The sequence below is a fragment of the Mycetomoellerius zeteki genome, unplaced genomic scaffold, assembly GCF_001594055.1.
Source record: "Mycetomoellerius zeteki isolate Tzet28-1 unplaced genomic scaffold, Tzet1.0 scaffold104, whole genome shotgun sequence".
Classification (NCBI taxonomy): Eukaryota; Metazoa; Arthropoda; class Insecta; order Hymenoptera; family Formicidae; genus Mycetomoellerius; species Mycetomoellerius zeteki.
Genome location: NW_017255954.1, coordinates 68212 through 91860, shown reverse-complemented (window position 1 = coordinate 91860; position 23649 = coordinate 68212). Strand labels below are relative to the sequence as shown.

Below are 23649 nucleotides of genomic sequence, written 5' to 3'. Positions count from 1 at the left end.
ATTTAGACCTCTAGATAAATCAAAAAAGTGACAGGTGAGGAAATGGTCTGCTTGACTAAATCACGTGATTCGGCGCCATTTTTTTTTACACTACGACAGAATTAAGCTGAAAACCTTAGAACATATAGTACTGGAAGGAGCATAGGCATATAATTCCTGTACATTCGGTTGAAGCCGAGAAGATTGACAAGGATGGAGAGATGAAGATCATAGATTGTAATGCGCATACTCCATACGCGTGCGCGGTGGATTATCCACCGTGGATACTAGAAAGCACGTTGATTATTCGCGAACTGTGTTTGGTTCTGTTTGGTTCTACGAGTAGAAATTATAAATGATTTGTGGTAATGTATTGCTATATTTGCAAAGAAGAAAATCAGGCGTTTTCATATCACTTGTAAGTTTAATTATTTGTGAGTATAGTATTAATATACGGAATTTGTTATGTTTTGAGGTATTTCGTATCAAATGTACTGCAGCTGACAGCTGTGTGTAATTCGCTTACGCGCGCATTCCCTCCCTACAGTCATGCGCATTACCAACTACGATCTTAATCTATTCTTCTCTGTCTATCTACTCGCCTTCACTTTCAAGAGACTATGCTCCTTCCAGTACTATATGTTCTAAGCTGAAAACACAATAGGCAATAGGAACAGGGAACAGGGAATAACAAGCCGTCTGGGATATAAGTTCGATATTATACTCAGAGCTCTGATTGGATGGCTCGTTATTCCTTGTTCCTATTGTCTATTGTGTTTCCAGCTTTAGACTGCGGTCAAAGGCTACGGTCCACTTGATGCTACAAATGTTTCGAAGCATTTTTTGATTGATCAGTTAATAAAATTCTTTCTTCTGATTGGTCAGTCAAATGCTTCCGAAGCATTTGTAACGCCAAGTGAACCGTACCCAAAGTCTCACTATAAATGCTTTGAAACATTATAAATTGACCAATCAAAAGAAAAAATTTTACGAATTGACCAGTCAAAAAACGCTTTAGAGCATTTGTATTGTAGAGTAGGAATGGTATTCCCAATAATTAGTTCACGAGGTATTATTGAACAAAACAAGGCATTTATTTCTCACAACTCAAAAATGCGTACGCATGCTCGCGTCTTGTATGTCAATCTGCCCTTTCCTGATCCTATCTTTCTAACCTCTCGTCCGATATCGCGCGCATCGCACACGAAACCTATTACCGGCCGCCAATGCGTCGCGATCGCCTAATCACCTCGACATAAAAGTAACATAAAGTATAGAAATCAGCTTTTAATCCTACAATAACATCGCGATGACCGTACCCTAGATTTCAGTTTTCAGGAGGAGCTAATCTTATTCCGACGTTTTGATATATATGTTGCGACCGCACTCACGAGCGTGGTGCAACTTCGTCGTGCGTTCGCGATTAAGATTCTATCCAATTTTCGTAAATTCTAATAATTTGATACTCAAAGTAGACAATGCATCAACTGCTCTCGCAAATTTAAAATGCTCTCAATCTCAATACCGATAATTAGGCGCCAGGCACGAGAGAGCGTGCCACTCTTTTGCAAATTTACACAAAATTCCTATTCAGAATATAGAAATCCCTAGGAATCACAAACGCTGATGGCACTAAAGCCTTGTGTCCACGATGCTAGAAATTGGTCCGAGATCTCGGAGAGAGAAAGAATTAACCAATCACATTTAAACAATTTAGTCACATGATGACAATGCGATTGGTCAATTCTTTCTTCATCCGAGATTTCGGACGGATTTCTAGCATCGTGGACACTGGGCTTAATAACCGATTGCTCAACCACGGTAGTGATAAAGGAGGTGGTTCGTGGCCAGGAACGGAAGATACTTTGGAGAACGAGTAGAGCGAGACAGCAATAAAATATACAGAATTTGTAACAATAAAATGATAACAAATATATTCTCTCAGTAGTCTACTATATTCCGTACACGCTGGCTGACAAATTAACGATCAGACGTTGTTTAGATTAAACTCAGTAACTGTTCAGTATGCTAATTATTTTATATCGGCATATCATATCTAGATTCACATAAATAATATTGTTGAACACTTGTGTTCGTTATTGATTTAATTTTAGTGTTTATTCCTGTCGATAGTTATTCTGTTCAAAACGCGTTTATTATCGGCACCGAAGCGGTCAGAATTCGTGACAGTTTTTCTGTCGATCAGTTGTTGACTTCGCGTCACACGATGTATACATTCACAACCTTTTCTTTCTTCCCCGCGAAGCGAAGGTTACCTCTCGGTATCTATGTACGTATATCGCTTAACGACTTTTGTCTGTTGATTTCAAATAAAGCTCAGCAGCACATCTCATTGTACGTCGTTTCTAAGTCTCTACACTTATCTGCACCTTCTGACTCCTCGTGTACGTTCGTAATAATTCCGACGTTGCCAATGAACCAGGATATTCGATACTATTTCCTTTCACAATAATCCTTACATTGTTGGTCCTTCGAGCTAGACAATTGGAGTTCGCGAATTTCGTTGTCAGAAGTGTTGTATTCGAATATCGGTGCTTGCTAAGCCGTTCTCGTTCTAACGTCATTCTCTCGCTCTCAGCTGTGCAAGAAAAACTCTATTCGCGGTGTTCATTTACTCTCAAAGTTCGCGCGTGCAAATGCGAAATTTGCCACGTAGACAATCACGGCAGTGACCGTTTGTGAGATGCGTATATGTATCTCAAGATCTCGGCACTCTCGAAGATGACCACTGTGAACGACGTTATTGCTCGACAGAACAATCTCTCGCTCTCTCGACAATCTCAACAAACTCGAATCTTCACGGATCACTCGCGGCGCGGTCCAAAGTCACTTAGGCGCTCTCAAGGCTAACTGAGAAAAATTCAACGCGTATCATGAAAACTTGCTTAAAGCGCATCATGCCAAAATAGAGCAGCTTCCATACGTTACCGAAAACATGTACTCTCTCTGTGAAAAGAAATTTCATAAAGCGCAAGGATTTATGCTCGATATGCTAGATCAGTTCGATCACAAGATGAAACAGGATACAACTATTACCAAAACCACAACTAACTCGCCTACCAGATCTTACTCTCGTCGATTACCGCGCATCGACTTATCGAAGTTTTCCGATGACTACGCTCAGTGAAGTTACTTTCGAGACCTCTTCACGTCCATAGTTATGAAAGACAACGACTGTCTCTCGGCTGTCGAAAAGCTCCATTATTTAAAATTGAGTCTGACCGGTGAACCGGTGCAATAATTGAAGAACGTCCCCATCACTAGCGAAAATCTTAAACACGCTTGGGAAATTCTCGTAACTCGCTAGAAGAACAAACGGGTTCTGATCGATGCGCAATTATCCGCCTTGCAAATAACTGTAAATTGAAAGCTGCATCGGAAATAAAGCGCTTTCTCGGCGATGTTAAAGAGACGCTCAACGCTCTCGAAGCTCTCAAATGTCCTATCCTGGGATCACATCATCGTTTTCATGATCATACGTAAACTCGACGTCGAATCATTGAAGAAGTGGGAAACAACTCTCGGTGCAAAATCTACTCCCCCTTCCTTCGGTGATTTGGAATAGTTCCTCGTTGGACGCGTTCATACCCTGGAATCTATCGAGCGAGTTATAATGCCATTTAAATAACAAGTTCCAAGTTCAACTTCGCAGTCAAACGCAAGAGCATATGCTGCGACCGCTGCCGTACCACAGTGTGCAGTGTAACTCGAGACATTATATCGCGTCATGTGCCCAAAATATCGCGAGAAGGCTGTGAGTCAACGACGCGAGTTTGTCAGTGCAAAAAACCTGTGCTTTAATTGTCTTGAACCTCATCATGTCAAAGTGTGTCACACTTCAAAACGCTGTCGCTTCTGTCGCAAGCAACATCATTCAACGTTGCATGTAGCGACCGTCGAATACGACGCCTCGACAATGTCCATTCCAACGGCGATCTCTCCCGTCGGCTACCGGCACTGCCACGGGCATCTCTGGAACATCTCAACTCAACGGACAAATCTCTTCCCCTCAGAACCGGAATGTTCGATTCGGCGGTGTGAATGAGTGTGCATTAAGACTCATAAGATCAGGACATCGAATTTGCTTGTTCAACCTGTTCGCTAAACCATCATTCTTTCCGTAACTATCGTGACTCTTCGGTTTCATATCTTAATTGATTCTACGGCGCAACCATCATTACTCTTCTTTATTAATATTTTTCCCTGTCTATCAATGGTCTTTCCTTCTTTATTTCATTGTTTTTTTTTTGTATTTTCTTTTACCTCGATGTAGTAAATGCGCTTATAATTTACACATTGGTGACGATTATATTATTCGCCCCCTATCCTGGAATATCCCATTCATCCTCCTGCAGACCGGCCCTTACCCGAACACCCCGCCCCTCTGCCATTAGGTAGAGCCAGCCCTCACGTGAGCGAGAGTTTGCTCTCGGTTTTCGCGATATTTGGTGCTCTTGGAATTTCGTGACTCTAGCGTGGTTTGCGTTCGCGTTCGTGAAACTGATATCGGCTTGGAGCACGTCTGGCGCCCAACTTTATCATGATTCACGATTCTCGCTCGACTGCGTGAGGTGTACTTTCCCGTGCGAGGGCCTCCACCTTCCTTCCATCCCGATTGATCCGCCGTTTCCCTAGTGCGCTCCCGCGCGCACTCCAATCAACGCAAGAAAAGGCGTGACAATATATATACTTATTTTATCTCTGTACATATGTTGTTAAAAAAATATGTATTTTGTATACTCCAAACGAAGATGAAAGGGATAATAAAAATATTTTATATATTTATATATTTATATTGATATATTTATTATATGTATAAAAAGTATGAATTAAAATTTTTTTCAAACGACATTGCTTTTTGTGTATCTATGAATTGTGCGATCCATCGAATCCCAGCCACTTGACGTACACCTTGTTTCCTATACTGCGCAGTACTTTCTCCGTGAGATACACGTCCGGATGAATAGTGCGATGCAATTCGTGCTCGCAGAACGTTCCAACAATGAATTTTCCGCGATAATTCTCGAGTAGATAGGTTACGGAATTGGTACGCTGCACTTTAACGATCGTAAACACCTCGGTGATCCAATTTGGCGTGTAATCCTTTTCAAAAATCGTCTTGTACTTACTCATGCGTACCGAATCGCCCGCTTTGAATTTCGCCGGATCCGCGATCTTTATCGTACTGTACACCGTGCCCAAGCATTTTTCGACGATCGCGGGAATTACGTCGGCCGGTCGCATGCCGTTAGTGCGATGCTTGCGCGCGTTGTAATCTGACACGAGACGCGGCAGCTCGTCGACCCATTTGTAATTGCCGTTGAGCGTAAACATCTTCCACATGTCATTCTTGAGCGTGCGATTGAACTGCTCAACCACTGACGCTTTCAATGTGATATATATCATTAGAGTTAAACAAATAAAGATACAATTTTGTGATATTACAAAAGTACGTATCACTTAGTTTTCACTATAAATTAATGAAGATAATTCATTTGGAATTTGGATTTCATTTTTTAATTTTGTACAAGTTTTATTCAAGGTTCATATATAATTTGGATTGAGTTAGGTAACAATTTTTTAAGATTATAATTTAGTGCCCATTATTGATATCAAATCTTTTATATACTGGATACATATCATTCAAATTAAGTCGAATTTTTATTTATAGGATTTTAACTTGGAGGCAAATATACAAACCACTTAGGTTTCATTTTTTTTAAATTAGAGATACTATCATTAAAGTTGTAATTCTTAATTTGGTACACCAGTTTTTTGTTTGACGTATATCTGTAGTTGATTGACAGTTGACACCCATATATTCACAACGCTTTTTTACTTTTTCTTAAAAAGGTAAATTTATACCGTTTGGTTACTCCAGATTCAGTATGATTGAGATGAATACTCAGGAGCCGTAATAATTTTTAGCATGACAAAAGGAATATGATAAATAACAAGACTTTCATAAAATAATCTTGTATTTAATTCAGAATGTTATTATTTCTTTTCAGCTTTTTTCGCGCTTTTACTCGCTGCATCACCAGCTTTAACTTTCTTAGTTTTCTTTTTTAATCTGTAAAACGCATCCGTCCGCAATTTATTTCTTATCTGCCTTGCTTTACGCAGCTTGAAGCGGTCAAAGTCGCTGAGTTCTGCACGCTGAAACAGACAAATATTTTTCCTAAATATAATATCGTTCCAAAATATATTATTTCTAAAGTTGCAACTATGTCATCAAAATCAAGTTAGAATCGTCAGTAAAAGCACCGACGAGATACTATTAAAGACTGTCAACCCTGGGCAAATTTTCGACGGTATAAAGAGGCTCCAAGAGTCTGGAGGTAATTGAAGAACGCTGATATTATCGACAATTGATATAAATTTGCTACTATTAACATAAATATTTAGCTAATACATAATTAATTCATGATTTTTTATTACATAAATGTTCCATAAATAAGTATGCATACTTATAAAGCTATAATATCCTATATATTAAAATATAAAGTATAATTTAAATAAACGCTTGTTATGTTTTTTATAATTTAATGTTTGTAACGACTGAAGAAGACTACTGTATGAGTCGAAACGTTTCGAATAGTATATGTGAATAACTTTATATTAATAAAATTAGTCTATTTTAAGCTTGTATATTACCGTTTATTGTCATTCTATATATTGCCGAAAAATTACAATTTTTTCTCTGCAATTATCATCTCTGTTGATAATCAAACTTTGATGATAATATTGAAATCACAATTTTAAAGAAAAATCGAATATTATTGAGTTTAAATGCATATACACCGATAAACACTACTAAACTTATAAATCATAAAATTAGTACAATATTATCAGGTTTTTATTCTTAATCACTTTAATATTAACATGTGAACTCCCGTAAGGATGTCGGTCTTTAATAGTATCTCGCCTGTGGTAAAAGTCAGACGGTATTTTCTATCAAAAAATACTGGTTCATCACATATTTAATTTTTATAAAAATAATTTTTCAATATTTTATTTTTTTAAGGTATAAAAATGCATTAATATCATTTGCTAGAAATAAAATAAGTATTATATTTATTTAATATAAATAAACAATTAGCATTTTGTAATACCTTTTTCTTGGCTTCAACTTTTTTGGCCCACATCGTCTCTTTCCAAAGTTCGTTAATATTAGCCGAGTCCCATGCTTTACGCACGACACGAGTGGATCCGGAAAACGGAAAACGTAAACGGAATTTTGTCAAGTGAAGCTCATTGAGTCTCATCTCACCACGAGGTACACCTGATGATGGACCATCGACTAGAACCTGTGTATGTGTAAAAAAAAGGGTAACAGTTTTAAGATTTGAAGAATTTAACAATTTGTTAAAAAAGTTACAACTATAGCATCAGAAAGAAATTAACATCACCAAAGTCAGTCGGCAATTCCTATCATATTATTATTCCATCATACAAAAATAAAGAAATTATAGTTTATATTATATTATAAAGTTTATTATAGAGATTATTATTATTATAGAGATTATTTTTATTATAGATTTATTATAGAAATTATTGTAGTTTATTATATTATAGAGTTTATTATAGAGATATATATATATATTATATATTATTTTAGAATTTATTACAAAAATATGTATGTAAAGGCATACAATGCTTTCATGTTAAACTTGCTCAAATTAAGTCTTTCTGTCCATATTTAACATAATATAAAAATGACACTTATTGTATAAAATACCTAAAGAATAAAACATTATCCATATAAAGTTTGCTGCGCAAATAAAAAATGATTATAATTAACGTTGTTACAGCAAATTATTATTCAATATATTAGCTACAGAAAATTGTTTGATATTATGTAATTTTATAATTTTTTTCATACCAAAAAGATTAAACAATTTTAACAGAGAAATATTGTTCCTACCCGATTCTGATCGATGATATCAACGATGGTAACTAGTTTGCCTTGATAAGGACCATCACTCACATAGGCCACACGGCCAGATTGTACAAACCTTTGGAACGGCTGTTAAAAAAGGACAAGATATTATTGATAAAATTCACAATCTATATTAAATTTATTAAAGAATAAATTCTTCAATACGTAAATATTAAAATTTCATGATATACAGAATATTTTATTTGTGTTTACATTACTTTAAATTAGAATACTTCTATGTAAAAATATGAATTTTAATGACTTTTTCAAAGGGCTTTCTATAATAAATCATTACCTAAGTTTTAAATCTTAAGCCGTAACAAATTGTCCAATTATAATCAATTATTCTTTCAATTGTGATTGGTCAATTTTTTACAGCTTAAGATTTCAGCTTAGATAATGACTAATGGCCATTCTACAATAAGCCATTAGTCATAAATCAAAAGTTAGAAACTGGAAATTGACGACTGTGATTGATTTATGACTAATGGCTTATTGTAGAATATGTGTTAGGCTGCGGTCTGATTGGTCTGATTCACGCTCACAACACTTAAAAATCATTTCATCCTTGTTGTTTGTCAAAAGTTAAATGAAGACAAAAGATGATCATGAACGTTGAATCAGACCACGGCCTTATTATAGAAAGCCTATTATATCTCTGTACAATTTTCTAATTTAAAGTAATGTAAATATAAACAAAACATTCAAAAGTCTTTATTTTAATAACATTCAAGAGATATGCTGAATTTAATGAATCCAAATTAAAATCAATGTAGAATAAGAATTTGCTACAGAGGATTTATGTCCATTTCTATCTTAGAATGTGTGTGTGTGTGTGTGTGTGTGTGTGTGTGTGTGTGTGTGTGTGTGTGTGTGTGTGTGTGTGCGCGCGCGCGTGTGTGGAAAGAAAATTGCCTATACTGCCCATATATCAAATTAACATATGTGCGAGAGAAAAAGTAAAGTCCCAAATGTTTGCAACATGCATGTACAGACCATTGTCTATGTGAGTTGTACAGAGGCATATTTTTGTTATCCAACCAGAAGCGACTGCAGTTAAGGCTATTTTCGTCTTTAGGGATCAGAAGACAACTTTGTCTTAGTCATGGTTGCTTCTGGTTGCATAACAAAAATATGCTTCAGTCTTAAGCGGGGGGCACAGACTCTTTCATAACGCATAACACGTAATGCATAAGAAAATGTACCAATCAAAGCTCTCCGTTTCCTTCCTTTCCATGAAATAAAGAATTCTGATTGATTGAATTTCTTATGCATTACATGTTATGCGTTATGCAAAAGTCTGTGCTCCCCGCTATAGTGTTTCTCAAACATTAACTACAAAGTGAAAAAGAAGAAAACGGGCTGAGTGGCACATATGCATTACAGTCAATTGGGACTTTATAGCTTTCTCTTGTTGACTTCAGGTTCAGCATTCAATTTCTCTTCTATTTATATATGTTCTAAGATTTCTACCAATGTAAATGAACTTCAATCTCGGTTTAACTTATTTTTTACCTTTTTCTAGTTCTAAGAATTAATAACACAGTAACTTAAACCAATTAAGTTAATCTACATTAGTAGAAATGAATATTATCGACTTCAACTAAACTCTGATTAACTCATAATGAATAATTAATTTAATAAGCTGATTCTACAATGAGTCCGTAATCTGTAATCGCGAAATCTTATTGGTAAATTGGTGAAGTTGGTCAACAGCCAACTTGTACAACTAAAGGTGCGTTCGGGGAGACGCTATTAGCATAAGACTACCGATTTTCTTAAGATTGACCAAATTCGACTTTATTCCTTTCCACCAGTCGAGTTAAACGACTCGCTGTACAACTAACAACTAGTAGATGCGAAAAATCATAGTCACCTATTTAGGTTAAAACTGGTTAAGACTTAAGATTTCCGACTACCAACTCATTGTAGAATCTTATAGAAGCTTATGAGAATGCAAAATGCGCCTAGAATCCCATGTGAAGATGCACGGAGGATGCACCATGCGGTTGACGAACGCTCACTCGACGAGGTTAAGCGCAAGATAATTCGCAAGGCAAAAGTAACCGTGGCGTTAAAAATTATGAGCATAATCACACGAGAAGAGCGAAATCCGCGGAAAATTTATTCGACGGCTGTTTATACGATTTTACATGATCATTGTTCAACCAACGTTCACTTACCATGATTTTCCGAAATACAAAAGACAATAGATCACGAAAAACCGAATAAACCGAGATCGCTACACTCAAACAAGAATGCCATTTCAGAGACGATTTACAATGTCGAGATCAACGCCATCAATCGGCAGCCTAGTGCGACCAAGAGCATGAGGGAGTGGAATTATATGGGGTGCGTTCCGAAATTCACTGCCAATACTGAAAACCTATAGCGTACGTAACGTATACTGTATAGTTTCAGCACTGGCAGTGAAAATTGGAACGCACCCATGGTGTATTATTGGATTCACACTGCATCCGATTTTCGTCGTACGACACTCCGCAACCAATCAGAAAACAGGATTCCGATGAATTTTGCTTCGTATCATCGAAATCCTGTTTTCTGATTGGATGCGGAGCGTCGTACGACGAAAATCGGATGCAGTATGAATCCAGCAATAGGTTGCCTTCTCCTCATGGAGAAAGAAACAACGGAGCGGAATATTGACAGAAAAGAGATAGGACGAGGACTATCCTCATCCTATCTCTTTTCTGTCAATATTCTGTTCCATCATTCCATGGTTTCTTTCTCCATGGGAAGGCAGCCGCAGCCCTCAATGCCCTCAGTGTGCACCAGTTCTTCCAGTGGAAACGTTATTACGTATATACGCACCACTGCTAAGTGCGTCCAATCGGGTCCAATCGAATTCGCTATTAGTTGTTTTTTATTATTGAAAAAGTAAAATTTTCTTTATTATTTTTTCTATAACTAAAAAGTCAGATATGAATCTAACAAAGATTTTTGGATTTTTGAGAGACGCAAAATGTGCTATCAATAGACGGGTGCACGTGTCATTATTTGGTAATGTAAATACGCAAGCGAGATGTAAGAGCAGTGAAGTTAAACTGACGAGGCCTGCAGCTATTGAAACAAATAGATATCGAAAATCGGAGGAAAAGATTGGCCTATATGGATATTCCTTATTGGCAAGTAATAGAATATCATCTGCTATTCTAAAATTCTATTTATATTATAATAAAAAAATATTTGTTTAAAATATCTTCTCATCTCAAATCTTGGTAAAATAATGTACTAATTTGTCGTGTTTCAACTTAAAACGAAAGAATCTGGCAGAAAAACGCCGCGGTTTGCCGCGTCAAACAAGTTATTAAACGTTAAAGTTTGAGACTTAGAGGTTAAAAGACCTGTCATACTCTAACTCGATACGACGCTATTGCCTAGCTAGTTTATATCATGCACTTATTTTTACCAACGTTATTTTGACGAAGCTTAAAAATCTCTTTTTAAAGTCGATAGAGAGACAGAAAGGGAGAGAATTTTAAACTTTAAATTAATGTTGGTGCAATCGGACCTTGATATGGACCTAAGTACTAACTGGTAATTTTCTATTGAATTATCTTAATTTCGGTGATATATGTAAACATATACATAATTTGTGTATTTAATTAATTATTTTAATGCATATTGTACCAATTTAATACAACATTCTTTGAATATATTGCTAAAATTAAGATAATATTATTTAATGGAAAGTTACTAATGGCGAATTCGATTGGAAGCACTAGCGCACAATAGTGGATATTAAAACCGTTGTACACTGATTTAATTTGAGTATAAAAGTAAAATGCAAATATTTCGAATTATAAAATACATATGTTACCTAATAGTACAATAAAATGTATTGAATATTTCAGGATTTAATCGATTTCTATATTGATGTATAAATATATCTTTACATTATTTGTGTACGACGATTTTAATGTGCACCGAGTGTGCACTGAGTGCGTCCAATCAAATTTGCAATAAGTAGTTAATAAGTGTACCAAGTGCTCGGTATAAATCAGTATAAATTGTGGCTGTGTTCGAAATTTTACTGACCTTGTTTACATTTCTTAATACATGTACTAATCAGTAACTTTCATTGAATCTTAATTTCGGAGATGTCAATGTATACACATATAGCTATTTAATTAATCATCTATGGATGCATATTATACCAGCTTAGTACAGCATTCTTTAAATGTATTGTTGAAATTAAGATAATTTAATAGAAAGTTACTTGTTAGTATGTGCATCAAGTACTCTGCGTAAACTAGGACACTGTCAGTACTGAAAATCTATACTTTATGTTATGTGCATTATAGTTTTTCAGTATGTGCAAATTTTAGAACGTAGCCTGTGTAAAAAGAAATCTATAGGACGATATGACAGCAATTTAAAAATCGTTATAATTATAAAGTAAATACTTAAGTTTGTTCTCGTAAAGTTTCATTTAAATTGACCGTACAGTTTACAAGAAATTTAGATTCTTCAATGAAAAAAGATAGAATATATGTCAAATGGACGATGCATATACAGTACCGGTCAAAATTATGTCACCTTTCGATTTTTTGAGCATAACTTTTATCAAAGTGAATCGAATGCGTTCAAATTTATAAAGTAGACACTTGGTGGCAGGTAGGCCTTGTACGTAAAATATAATGTGATTTGACAATGTACATCATGATTCTTTAATTTTGTATTAATTTTCCCAAAATCGCATTATTGTACTTTCTTTGCTTTTCATGTTACAGACGTAGTTTTTACCATCATGATCTAATTTTAGCAGTTAAATTTAACGTTTTACGTTATGATAGATACTTGCGGTGCTCAAGATATAGATGAACGACAACAGAAAGTCATCATAAAGGGCCATGAACAAAGGTGGACGTACATAAGAAGCTTGATCAGCAATTTGGTATTTCCAAATCAACAGACCAAGTTTCTTAAGCATCTAGCGAAGCTATGTTAAGAAGAAGAAGAGCGGCCGAGCACATTACACTACTTTTCTCGTCAATCGTAACATCTTTCGCATATCCCGTAGCACCCACATCGTACAGCAACGGACATTGCTGACGAAATATCGACTTCTGAACAATCTAATCCGTCCGTACAGATCATACGCCATCTGCAAGCCGGAAGACTGTGTGAACGGCGACCCATGAAAAAACCATTCATTTCCACAAAGAATTGGAAGACACGAGTGGGCCAAAGCACACCTCAACTCAACTAGATACCTCAACAATGGTCTGATGACTTCTAGAGCGACAAAAATAAGTTCATGTTGTTTGATAATGATGGTATAACAATGATTTATCATTCCAGAAGACGCCAGATCATTGCTGAGTTGTCTAGTTGAGGCTTTGGCTTGTGTGCTTTGACCCACTCCACTTGCGCCTTCCAATTCTTTGCAGAAATAAATAGTTTCTTTACAGGTAGCCGTTCACACAGTCTTCCGGCCTGCAGACGACGGCGTATGATCTACGGACGGATTAGATTGTTCAGAAGTCGATATTTCGTCAGCAATGTCCGGCGCCATATGATATGGGGTGCTACGGGATATGCGAAAGATGTTGCGATTGACGAGAAAAGTAGTGTAATGTGGTCGGCTGCTCTTCTTCTTCTTAACATAGCTTCGCTAGATCTTTCAACGCTTAAGAAACTTGGTCTGTTGATTTGGAAATACCAAAATGCAATTTTTCTGTAAAGAAGAGTATTACTTATGGATCCATAAATAAGAACCAATCGCTCCGTGAATAGGCTGCATTCCGAAACCTATTAAAAAGAAAGTGTTGCAACCTTTTAGTTGTTGACTGTACTTACTTTGGTTACACGTACATGCGCATTGCGCTGTGGGCACAGTATATATTATATTTTAAATTGGTAATTATACAGTTTAGTCCTCCGCACCTAAAAAAATCAATGAAATTAAGCGACGCGTTTTTATATAAAATAAAAGAATCTGGCAAAAAAAGCTTCGCTCTGTCCTACGAACCAAGATATTAATCGTTAAAATTCACGACTATTCAGGTTAGGAATACTATGATGTGAACATGTACTGTAGTCACTTTTTCATGCTCCGTGGCTTCTTGTGCATGCATTTAGTTACTTGTCGATGAACTGTTCTTTGCTTTAGTTAATTAAAAACAAACTTTTTTATTATAATTTAAATTATAACAGAGGCCAATTCCATCAATAGTAGATTTTATCAATAATTTTAAAATTTAATTTTGTATGTTGTAATAATTGTATGTTGTAATTTCTGTATTTTAGGGTGTACCTGTTATTACATTTGCACTTGGTACATGGCAAATTAAGAGATGGAGATGGAAGCTGGATCTAATAGAAAAGCTAAAGCAACGTACTTCAGCAGAGCCAATCGATTTGCCATCAGAGTAAGATTATAATATTAGAAATTCTAAAAAAAATAAATTTGTAATAAATAGTATTTACAATGTAATATTCTAAATTAGAATATTATATTGTAAGCACTATTTATTGTAAATGTTTGACAAAAACATTTCTTTTTAGCCTAAATGAATTAAAAGATAAAGAATATTATCGTATAAAAGTGAAGGGCAAATTTTTATATGAAAAAGAATTTTTGATAGGACCTAGAAGCCTAATTATTAATGGGGAAGCTGTTAGCGAAAAAGGTGGTGGAATATTTTCTCGCAAAACAAGTTCAGGATATTACGTGATTACGCCTTTCAAACTGGAAGATCGAGAGTAATTATGCTTTCATTAATTGTTGATTAAAAGAAATTGAGAACAAACTAAAACTTATAATACTTTAACATTTTTTAATTTAGTATAGAATGAATTTGGTATTATTTCTTGAGTTTAGCTTGATTATTATGGTAAATCGTGGATGGATTCCTAGATGTGATCGCTCAACATACAAAATGGGAAATAAGATTATAGACTCCATAGAAATTACCGGAATTATTAGAGCAACTGAAAAGCGACCTCCATTTGTGCTCGATAATACACCTGCGAAAGGTGTATGGCATTACAGGTAAAAGCGTATAGTTTACTTATTCTATTAGTCATTTCTATATTAACCAAATTAAAAAAATTTTTAGTACTGTGAAAAATGATGTTTTCTATCACATACAAATTCAAACAAGTATGTTCTAGAGATTTAAATGCGATGGCAAAGGTAGCAGAAGCAGAACCTGTATACATAGAATTATTGGCCGAGTACAATATACCTCAAGGTCCAATCGGAGGCCAAACGAAAGTAACTTTAAGGGACGAACATTTGAGTTATATAATCACTTGGTACTCGTTGTCTGCCTGCACGAGCTACATGTGGTTCCGACAGTTTATACAGAAATTACCTCTTATTTAAATGCATTTAGATATTTATATACCTGCTATATATACAGAAAAAAATATAAAAATTAATTATGTGTATATATAATAATTATTACATATAGTTATGCAATTGTACTATATATTTGTTATAATAATTTTTAATTACGATTATACATTATAGATTTCTAATTAGATTATACATTTCTAATTAGTTTTCCAATTCTAATTATTGTACGTATTTCATTGTTTTCACATCTTTATGAAAAATCAAAATAAAAAAAACAACTTGATTTGTGCGAAATGAACGGATAACAAAACTGGAAAGGAAAACATAATTTTTAGAATTCTTTATTTCGTAAACGTAATAACTGAATGTGTTCTATGTCTAGAAATATCGTCTAATTGTTCCCCCAGAAAAAAGCCTCGCCTTTCGCTATCATAATAATAACAATAATAATAACTATATATAACAGCAATCGATACAAGTTATCACTAATAAAATTGATAACAATGGTCATAGTATACAATATACTTCCACGAAGTCGGCATAAAAAAATATCTTTATACAAGTATGAAAATATGCAATATATAAATTACATTGATTTATATATAGATTATACAATATAATAATACCAATAAGATTGACAATAATATAGTAATAATATAGAGAAAAACAGATCGAACAAGAAACTAGCAAGACTAGTCAGAGCATAGTAAAGTATGTAAAGTAAAATAAATATTTCATTAAGCTCGTTTTTGTGCTTATAATTTGCATCCTTTTTACAAATTTTTAAAAATTTATGAGAATTGAGATGTTTTATTTGGTTAATCTTTTAATTAAATTAGATATTTATAATTATTTTCATATTTAAAACTATTCAATGAAATTCGTGTGTCTTAAAGTATTTACAAGATTGTCAATTGATTGTGTTTCGCTGATCCTTAATCGATTGTGTTTCGATATTTCGTTGTAAAAACTCATTGTCAAGAAATTGACGAAGTTTCATTAAGATTAACATTTTTGTTTTGTTGGTATTCATTATGTCGTTCATTATTTTGCGAAGCGGGATATACGCCATACACCTTTCGCAGGTGTATTATCGAGCGTATTTTATTGTCGCGGTATCAATGTGATGTCCTTAAATTAGTTCAAACACATCGATAACAACATCGCTTTCTTACGTATAGGATCCGTTCTTGAAGGTTGGCGTAAAAACATTATATGTATCTATAGTAGTTTATTCGTACGCGAAGTGTTTCGGGAGAACAGGTACATGGCAAAGAATTCTAATTTTGAAAGCATTCGGAATTAGCTTTTACGAAGAAATGAAGGGAGACGAGAATGAACTGCTCAACTTCGTAACTATTACATGTCTCTCAGCTGAAAGCTTTATATTTAATAAATTTAAGAACGATGAATAACATTTTTTTATTTAACAATTGGTATGATATGCGATTATAATCCTCTAAAAATTTAACTATCGAAGTTAATTACGTCTCCGAACTTTCGCTTTGGCAACACTCGACGCACCTTTCTTCGGAGACATCGCGTACGCATTTTCCGACTCCGAAAATAAATCTATTCTTGCCTTAAACTTAATATGAAATAGTAGACTTTCTTAGATGTATTAATTGTGCTAACTTTCTAGATATTTGCTAGATATACTGCTCATGCGATGTCTTCGCAAGAACACCGAAGGCAAGTCGCATATCGATTCCCTCGCAGTTGATCGTCGTACCTTTATTGATCCCTCGCATATCTCTAAGGATATGTCCTTATATACTATTATCGCATTGTACTACATTTTATCCATAATGACTTTCAATTATACATTTATGACGTAAGAGCCACGATGACCATTATTCTCAGGCAATCCTTTGGAGATGGTCGCATAGATACAGTGGCGGATTTAAATAGAGGCCCACGAAGCCCGGACCTAGGGGTGGCATCCTTCTAGAGACCAAAATTAAAAGGCCTTTTCTTTTTCCATACCAAGTTCTGAACTGGTGTACACTGATGCAGTAAGTTAGAGTGAGACGGGTATAGTTTGGTTTACTCTAACATATTGCACTAGTTCAGAACTAGTACAGAATTCTTCGAAAAAGGAGACAAACGGAAAGTTAATTTTATATTTGTGCAGGATTGCCAGGAATTGTGATGCATTTTTGCCAATGGCACCTTGAAGTAATGCTTTGGCGCAGAAAAATAAAATCTTGATGTTTTGGTGAAAAAGTGATATCTTTTGATATCTTTTTTTATTGTTCATTTGTCTGAAAGGGAGGCCAAGTGTCTTAAAGGGGCGCCAAGAAGTACAGGACCTAGGGTGAAAAAATGTGTAAACCCGCCACTGCATAGACAATCGCGTGTCTTATCTAACTGAATAACGAAGAACGTACATTGAATGAAACAATCATTCTTAATCTGAAAATATCGATATTTTTGCCCAACTACATGGAACGTGTTGTACACACTTTTTCAAAACTAATTGGACATCTGGATAACTTCCCTTGTTAGCTAATTAGCTCTCTAATAAAAACGTGCGCATTTCGGAAGGATTCACTGAAAAAAAATTACTAAGTTTTAACAAATATGTTTCAATAGTACTAACGAAATATTTATTAAATGTAAATATGTTATATTTATTTGAGATTTAGATATAATTTTTTATTTTGAGTAAACATTTAATTACAGCAAGTAAATATTTCGTTAGTATTATTGAAACAAATATTTATTAAAATTCAGCATTTTTTTCAGTTCACTCAATTTGATGAATGTGCTTATTCAGCATCCTTCACACACACTTAGGGCCATGGCACACAAAAAACTTAAGCAGTAAGCGAATTGACCAATCACAGTAGAGTCCATAAGGCCATAACATAAGCAGTAGCGAATCCAACATGTTGATTTCCTTACTGCTTACGTCTTACTGCCTTAAGTTTTTTGTATGCCAGGGCTCTTAAACTACCTCCATCAGATTTTGTTGCAGGCTAAATTTCGTACGCATTTAAATAATCTCCGTTTCTTGATACATTATATTTATTATATTGAACGTGACTTTGCATGTAATATCTATTGTGAAACTCAGAATCAAATGATAGATTGAATAATTTAACGTTGAAAAAAGCTACAAATGAATCTGCTTCGAAGTTCGATGTGATCTTTACGCAAATGAAGATTAGAATTTAAAAACTGAATACGATTTTTTCATATCAAATATGAATAAACGAAACTCAGAATCAGTTCAGCAGCTACTCTTTTAGGGCCATAGGCAGTAGTCAAAACTTAAATCGAAAATATTATTCACGCAAAGTTCATGTTATTTTTCTCGAATTCCTCTTATTTCTAATTTTGTAACGAAGATATATTGATGTAACCGATATGATTTGGTTTCCTTTGAAACGAAAATATATTTTTAATATTCGCAACCTTTGCGCGAGGATGTCAAATATAACATATTTTTAATATATATTTAATATTATTAAATAACATTTTAAATAAAATACATATTTTTTTTAAACATGTCATTTTGAAGGTAAAATAATAATTTGAATGTTGAAAATTACATTTTTAGAAGAGAGAAGGTTCTTTTCTCGATTAACTGTATCGATCTTGTAATTACTGTACATTTTTAAATAAAAATAATGTTTAAAAAATATAATTTCAGTTAAACCATCGATGCTTGAGGCAAGAAATGTAATATAAGAGTACAAATTTAGTTATGATAAAAGTATTTATTATAAAAATTTTTTGCTACTTTATACTAAATAACAAGTACTTGTGCAACGTTTTGAAACTTTTATCTAGAACTTTTCATGCATTAAGCAATTTCGTTTGCCTTTTCATATTAATACATTACATAGACTGCGGTCCACTTGACTGCAAATTGACTACAAATTAGGGCTCGCTATTATACGTTTAAACGAAAATACGTTTACACGTATAATTAGTATATCCGTTTATTAGAAACGTTTTTCCGAATATACGTGTAATTAACTATTATACGTTTAAACGAAAACACGTTTACACGTATAATTAGCTAATTAAACGTGCTAATTAAACGTGTAAACGTTTACCTTCAAGTAAACGTTTTTTTGAAAGCGAATATAAACGGATAAACGTTTTACGTTTACACGTATCTTCGAAAAACGGAATAAAATTAAAGTCCTACTACAAATGCTTCAAAGCATTCTTTGATTAGTTAATTCGTAAAATTCTTTGTTCTGATTGGTCGCTCAAACGCTTCGAAGCGTTTATAGCATCAAGTGGACCGCAGCCATATTAAACAAATAAATAAGAATGGCTTGCTTTGTATTTTTTCTTCTAAACGCTATTTGATTAATGCATAGTAATTACAACATATTGCATTGCAATATATGAAATTATATGCAAAAATATAATGAACCGCTTAATCCATAAAATATTTGACATTTATACCCAGGGTCGGGTAAATTAACTTTTTTTTTAAAACTAAGTTACGTTAAAATTAACCTTAAAAATTTAATTTAGTTAAGATACACAAGTTAATCCATAATAAAATTAATTGAATTAGAAGTAAGTTAATAAAAAAACTAATTGAAAAGTTAAAAGTTGAATTTGATCCGAACGAACAACTAAAAAAAGAGGAAAAGAAAAATTTGACCGTTTTAGGATGAAATCACACGGTGTGCAACAAAGCCATAGAGAATGGACTGCGCGATTCGTATGTCAAAATGATCGATAAAAGTAAGAGAGAAGGACCGTGAAAGAGGACCGATCATCTCTATCTCTTTTCATTCAACGGTGTAATGGGAGAGAGAATGAGAAGGAGATTGCCCATCTTCCACGGTCCCTCTCTCTTATTATTGTCGACCATATTTGAGTACTACTTATAGCGTTTTGACCCGGCCGGGTTTGCACCTGAGTTGGATTAATGGCGTTTTGTGCTCTTCTATTGGTAGAGCGTGTAACGTCAACCAATAGGAAAGATTAATCCAACCCAGGTCAACCCAGATTGATGCAAACCCGATCGGGCCGAAAACGCTATTAGATACGGATCGCGTAGAGATCCTCTAATCAGAGTCGCGACAGCTGAAAGCCGCATTTTGATTGGTCCGACATATTTCAACAATTCCCGCCTATATTTAAACACCTATATTCGTGTTACTCTTAAATTTCAATAATATAATTAAAATTAATTATTTTTTAAAGACATTAACAAATAAATTTCTTACATTACATGTCTAAATAACATGCGAGAAAAGAATTTGCTGTTGCAGGCGTCCAATTTTTCACACCGTTTCCCCAACATCTTTCGCAAACATTTTTCGCCCATAAAGCACGACGTTCGGCATTTCGAGGAAATACTTTTAACAAGTAGTCTTTGGCTACTGAGTTGTTACAAAATGGGGCTACATACCCAACCATTTTTAATAATAACTTTTATCGAATATAATGTTACGCGTGTTTCGTCACCTGCCGTCAGCTCATCAGCTCAATCAGCTGCCGTCAGCGCAGGTAGGTTAGAAACGCGTTAAGGTTAGACAGAGAGATACAATATACTTCTCTCTCTGTTTTCGATTTTGAGGAAACTACTACCCTGCATGCAAAAGTCGGCTCGTGTCGCGACTCTGATTAGAGGGTCTCTAGGATCGCGCAGTCCATTCTCTATTGGCTTCTGCACACTGGACGCGGAAAAGCTTGCCGCGTGGCAAAATGTGACGCGGTAGCCAATAAGCTGTGTTTTTGGTGCGTAATAGCATTGCGGAATAAAGAATGCATCATTGAAGCAACCAATCAGTGCTATTCCGCACTTTCCATTACGCAAGTTTTGTGTGTTATGTTCACATAATACGTCAAAGATGCATCCAAGATGAATATAATTTAAAAACTACTAACTTTATATTAATAATTTGCTTATATTAAAATGAAATATAATTTCTCAAATTGTAAAAACAATTATCACTGTTGTAATATTTAATATTTTACAATGAATATTTACAATCTCATAATTTTTTTAACTGCTTTAACGCATTTACTATCATTTTTCCGCATCATGTGAACAGGGCACGCTGAAATCGCACGTGATGCGTCATTGTTTTTTTATCTTGATATTTATATTTACGCAGTTAGATTTTATTAGTCATACAAGTTATACAAGTAATTTTTCATCATCTTGAATAACAAATTAATGATAACCGAAGCTATTAAACACTTTGAAGATATACTTGAAAACTCCAATGATGCACTATCAAAAGGAGAAAATAAGATTAATTTTAATTAAATTAATATGAATTTACGTTGCCTTGTCAGAAAGAAAATCAAAAAGAAGTGTATGGGTCAGGCCCATTTATTCAATAGAGCAACGGTTTCTCCAAGGTGATCGTAATAATTTTTTACGGTTTAGGACAATGACGCACTCTATTCCGCAACATCTAAGGAAAAATGCGGAATAGCGCTGATTGATTGCTTCAATGATGCATTCTCTATTCCGTTCCTATTACGCACCGTGATTTCACCCTTATATAATTTTTTGAACTTTTCCTTTCTCACAACATATTCATTAAAGAATTGCTGGTTTTTTGTTAACAATTAACGATACAGTATAAAAGACATAAAATTATTAAATTATATACTCTCATTATCCTCTCGCATTTAGTCTGAGGGGTCTGAGGGTTAAAACTTCAAAAAAGTCAAATAGGAAGTTAATATTAGTTATCGATAAAGTGATAACTAAATTAAGTTAAAAAGTTAAGAGTCTAAAATGTAACTAATAGCGAATTCGATTGGACGCACTCAGGAGCATGTTTGGATTCCCTTGGGTGCTTCCCGGGTGTCATGTCATCCTCGTTGTTGACAAACGTTAAACAAGGATGACATGACACCCGAGGAGCATCCAGATGGGAATCGGAACACGCTTCAGTGCGCACCAGTGCACATTAAAGCCGTCGTACACAAAATAACGTAAAGATATGTTTATAAATAAACATAGAAATCGATTAAATCGTGAAATACTGTCTCTCAATACATTTTATTGTACTATTAAATAAAATATGTATTTCATAATTCGAAATATTTCATTTTTATACTCAAATTAAATCAACGGCTTTAATATGCACCAATGCGCACTAGTGCTTCCAATCTAATTCGCCATAAGTTAAGTTAAAATTAATTAACTTTTTAACTTTTAACCCTTTAACTTAACACTACCCAACCCTATTTATACCACATAAGATATTTCAAATGACAGTTTGTTGTGAGCATTTTAATCGAGTGACTTATAATACACATAATATCAGCAGGGCTATTCTGGAACTCTTAATGCAAATTTCGTTATCGTTTTAACATCGTTACGCAGCTTTTTTACCATATAAAATGCGCGACTGTCTTTATGAGCACGATATAACGATTACATAACGAGTTACAGAATTCCACTGCAGGGATGGTAGATGACGCGTTACTTTGTTACTTGTAACGCCGTTAAGATGGTTCTTTAGTAAATTGAGCTCCTATAGAAATATCTAATTTTTTTATATAATGAAGTTGAAGTACCGAAATTGACATGTGCAAAATTCTACGATAGATTAACGAAGAAATAAGAGAGAAAATAAATGTTGAAAATGTAACCTTTCACGTATACGAGGGGCACTATTTATATTTTGAGCCTAATAATAAAAAAACAGTAATTTGTCATTGAAAATGACTTTATTGTTTTTCAAAATATTCTCCTTTATGATCTATACACTTTTTGTATTTCTTAAGCATTTGTTTGCACCAATCGACACGAGCATCTTTTTGAGATTTTGTCAGATTATGTGGGATCCAACGAGAACAAACCTTTTTCACGGCTAAATGATCATGCAATATTTTATATATGCTGGTGGAACTAATGTCTAAGGTTGTCTCAATCTCACAGTATGTCACATCACGATCTTGCATTATTAGTTTTTGCACAGCATCAATGTTTTCTGACACAACAACTGATTTTGGACGACCTTCATGACTTTCGTCGGTGAGCGAACGGCGACCACGATTAAATTCGTTATACCAGCGTTTCACAGTGGCAAAGGATGGGGCTTTATCGCCAAAAGTGGAAGTAAGTTGATCGATGCACTCCTGTCTTGATAATCCACGTCGAAAGTCGTAATAAATCATTGCACGAAAATTTTCACGAGTTAATTCCATTTTTTCGCTGAGACACAATTTTCAAGTGACTGTAAACAATACAAATCGCGCTCAAATAACAAAACGTTCTGAAGAAGGTTATGGTCAAAAATGTCAAACTTTCTAATGGAAACGTCAGATGGCACCTGACAACACTCAGTGTTGCCAAGGCTCAAAATATAAGTAGTGCCCCTCGTAACTTATTGTTAGTGACAGATAAGAGTGAAATTACACGGTGCGGAAAAGG

At 34.5% G+C, this 23649-nt stretch overlaps 3 protein-coding genes across 5 annotated transcripts; 1 reads left to right on the top strand and 2 right to left on the bottom strand.

Annotated features, from left to right (window-relative positions):
- Positions 1-4866: 4866 nt before the first annotated feature.
- Positions 4867-5334, bottom strand: LOC108721005 (uncharacterized). Its single transcript, XM_018445304.1, has one exon. It carries the CDS (start codon positions 5332-5334, stop codon positions 4867-4869), a length of 468 nt encoding a protein of 155 aa, XP_018300806.1.
- Positions 5335-5965: 631 nt separating this feature from the next.
- RpL14 (ribosomal protein L14) lies at positions 5966-10186 on the bottom strand. The gene is made up of 4 exons (XM_018445507.1): positions 10126-10186; positions 7928-8029; positions 7116-7310; positions 5966-6159 (listed from the first exon to the last, which is right to left on the bottom strand). The coding sequence occupies exons 1-4, from the start codon at positions 10126-10128 to the stop codon at positions 5998-6000; spliced, it is 462 nt and encodes a 153-aa protein (XP_018301009.1). The 5' UTR covers positions 10129-10186; the 3' UTR covers positions 5966-5997.
- A 555-nt stretch (positions 10187-10741) lies between these two features.
- On the top strand, positions 10742-15330 carry Surf1 (surfeit locus protein 1). Of its 3 annotated transcripts, XM_018445378.1 has the most exons (6): positions 11050-11092; positions 12760-13825; positions 14216-14337; positions 14474-14671; positions 14790-14960; positions 15083-15330. In XM_018445378.1, exons 2-6 carry the CDS (start codon positions 13781-13783, stop codon positions 15294-15296), a joined length of 750 nt encoding a protein of 249 aa, XP_018300880.1. In that variant the 5' UTR covers positions 11050-11092; positions 12760-13780; the 3' UTR covers positions 15297-15330. The 3 variants fall into 3 exon arrangements, with proteins under 3 accessions (XP_018300874.1, XP_018300887.1, XP_018300880.1); XM_018445372.1 differs by lacking the exon at positions 12760-13825 and having other exon boundaries at positions 10742-11088; XM_018445385.1 differs by lacking the exon at positions 12760-13825 and having other exon boundaries at positions 10984-11092.
- The last annotated feature ends 8319 nt before the right edge of the window (positions 15331-23649 follow it).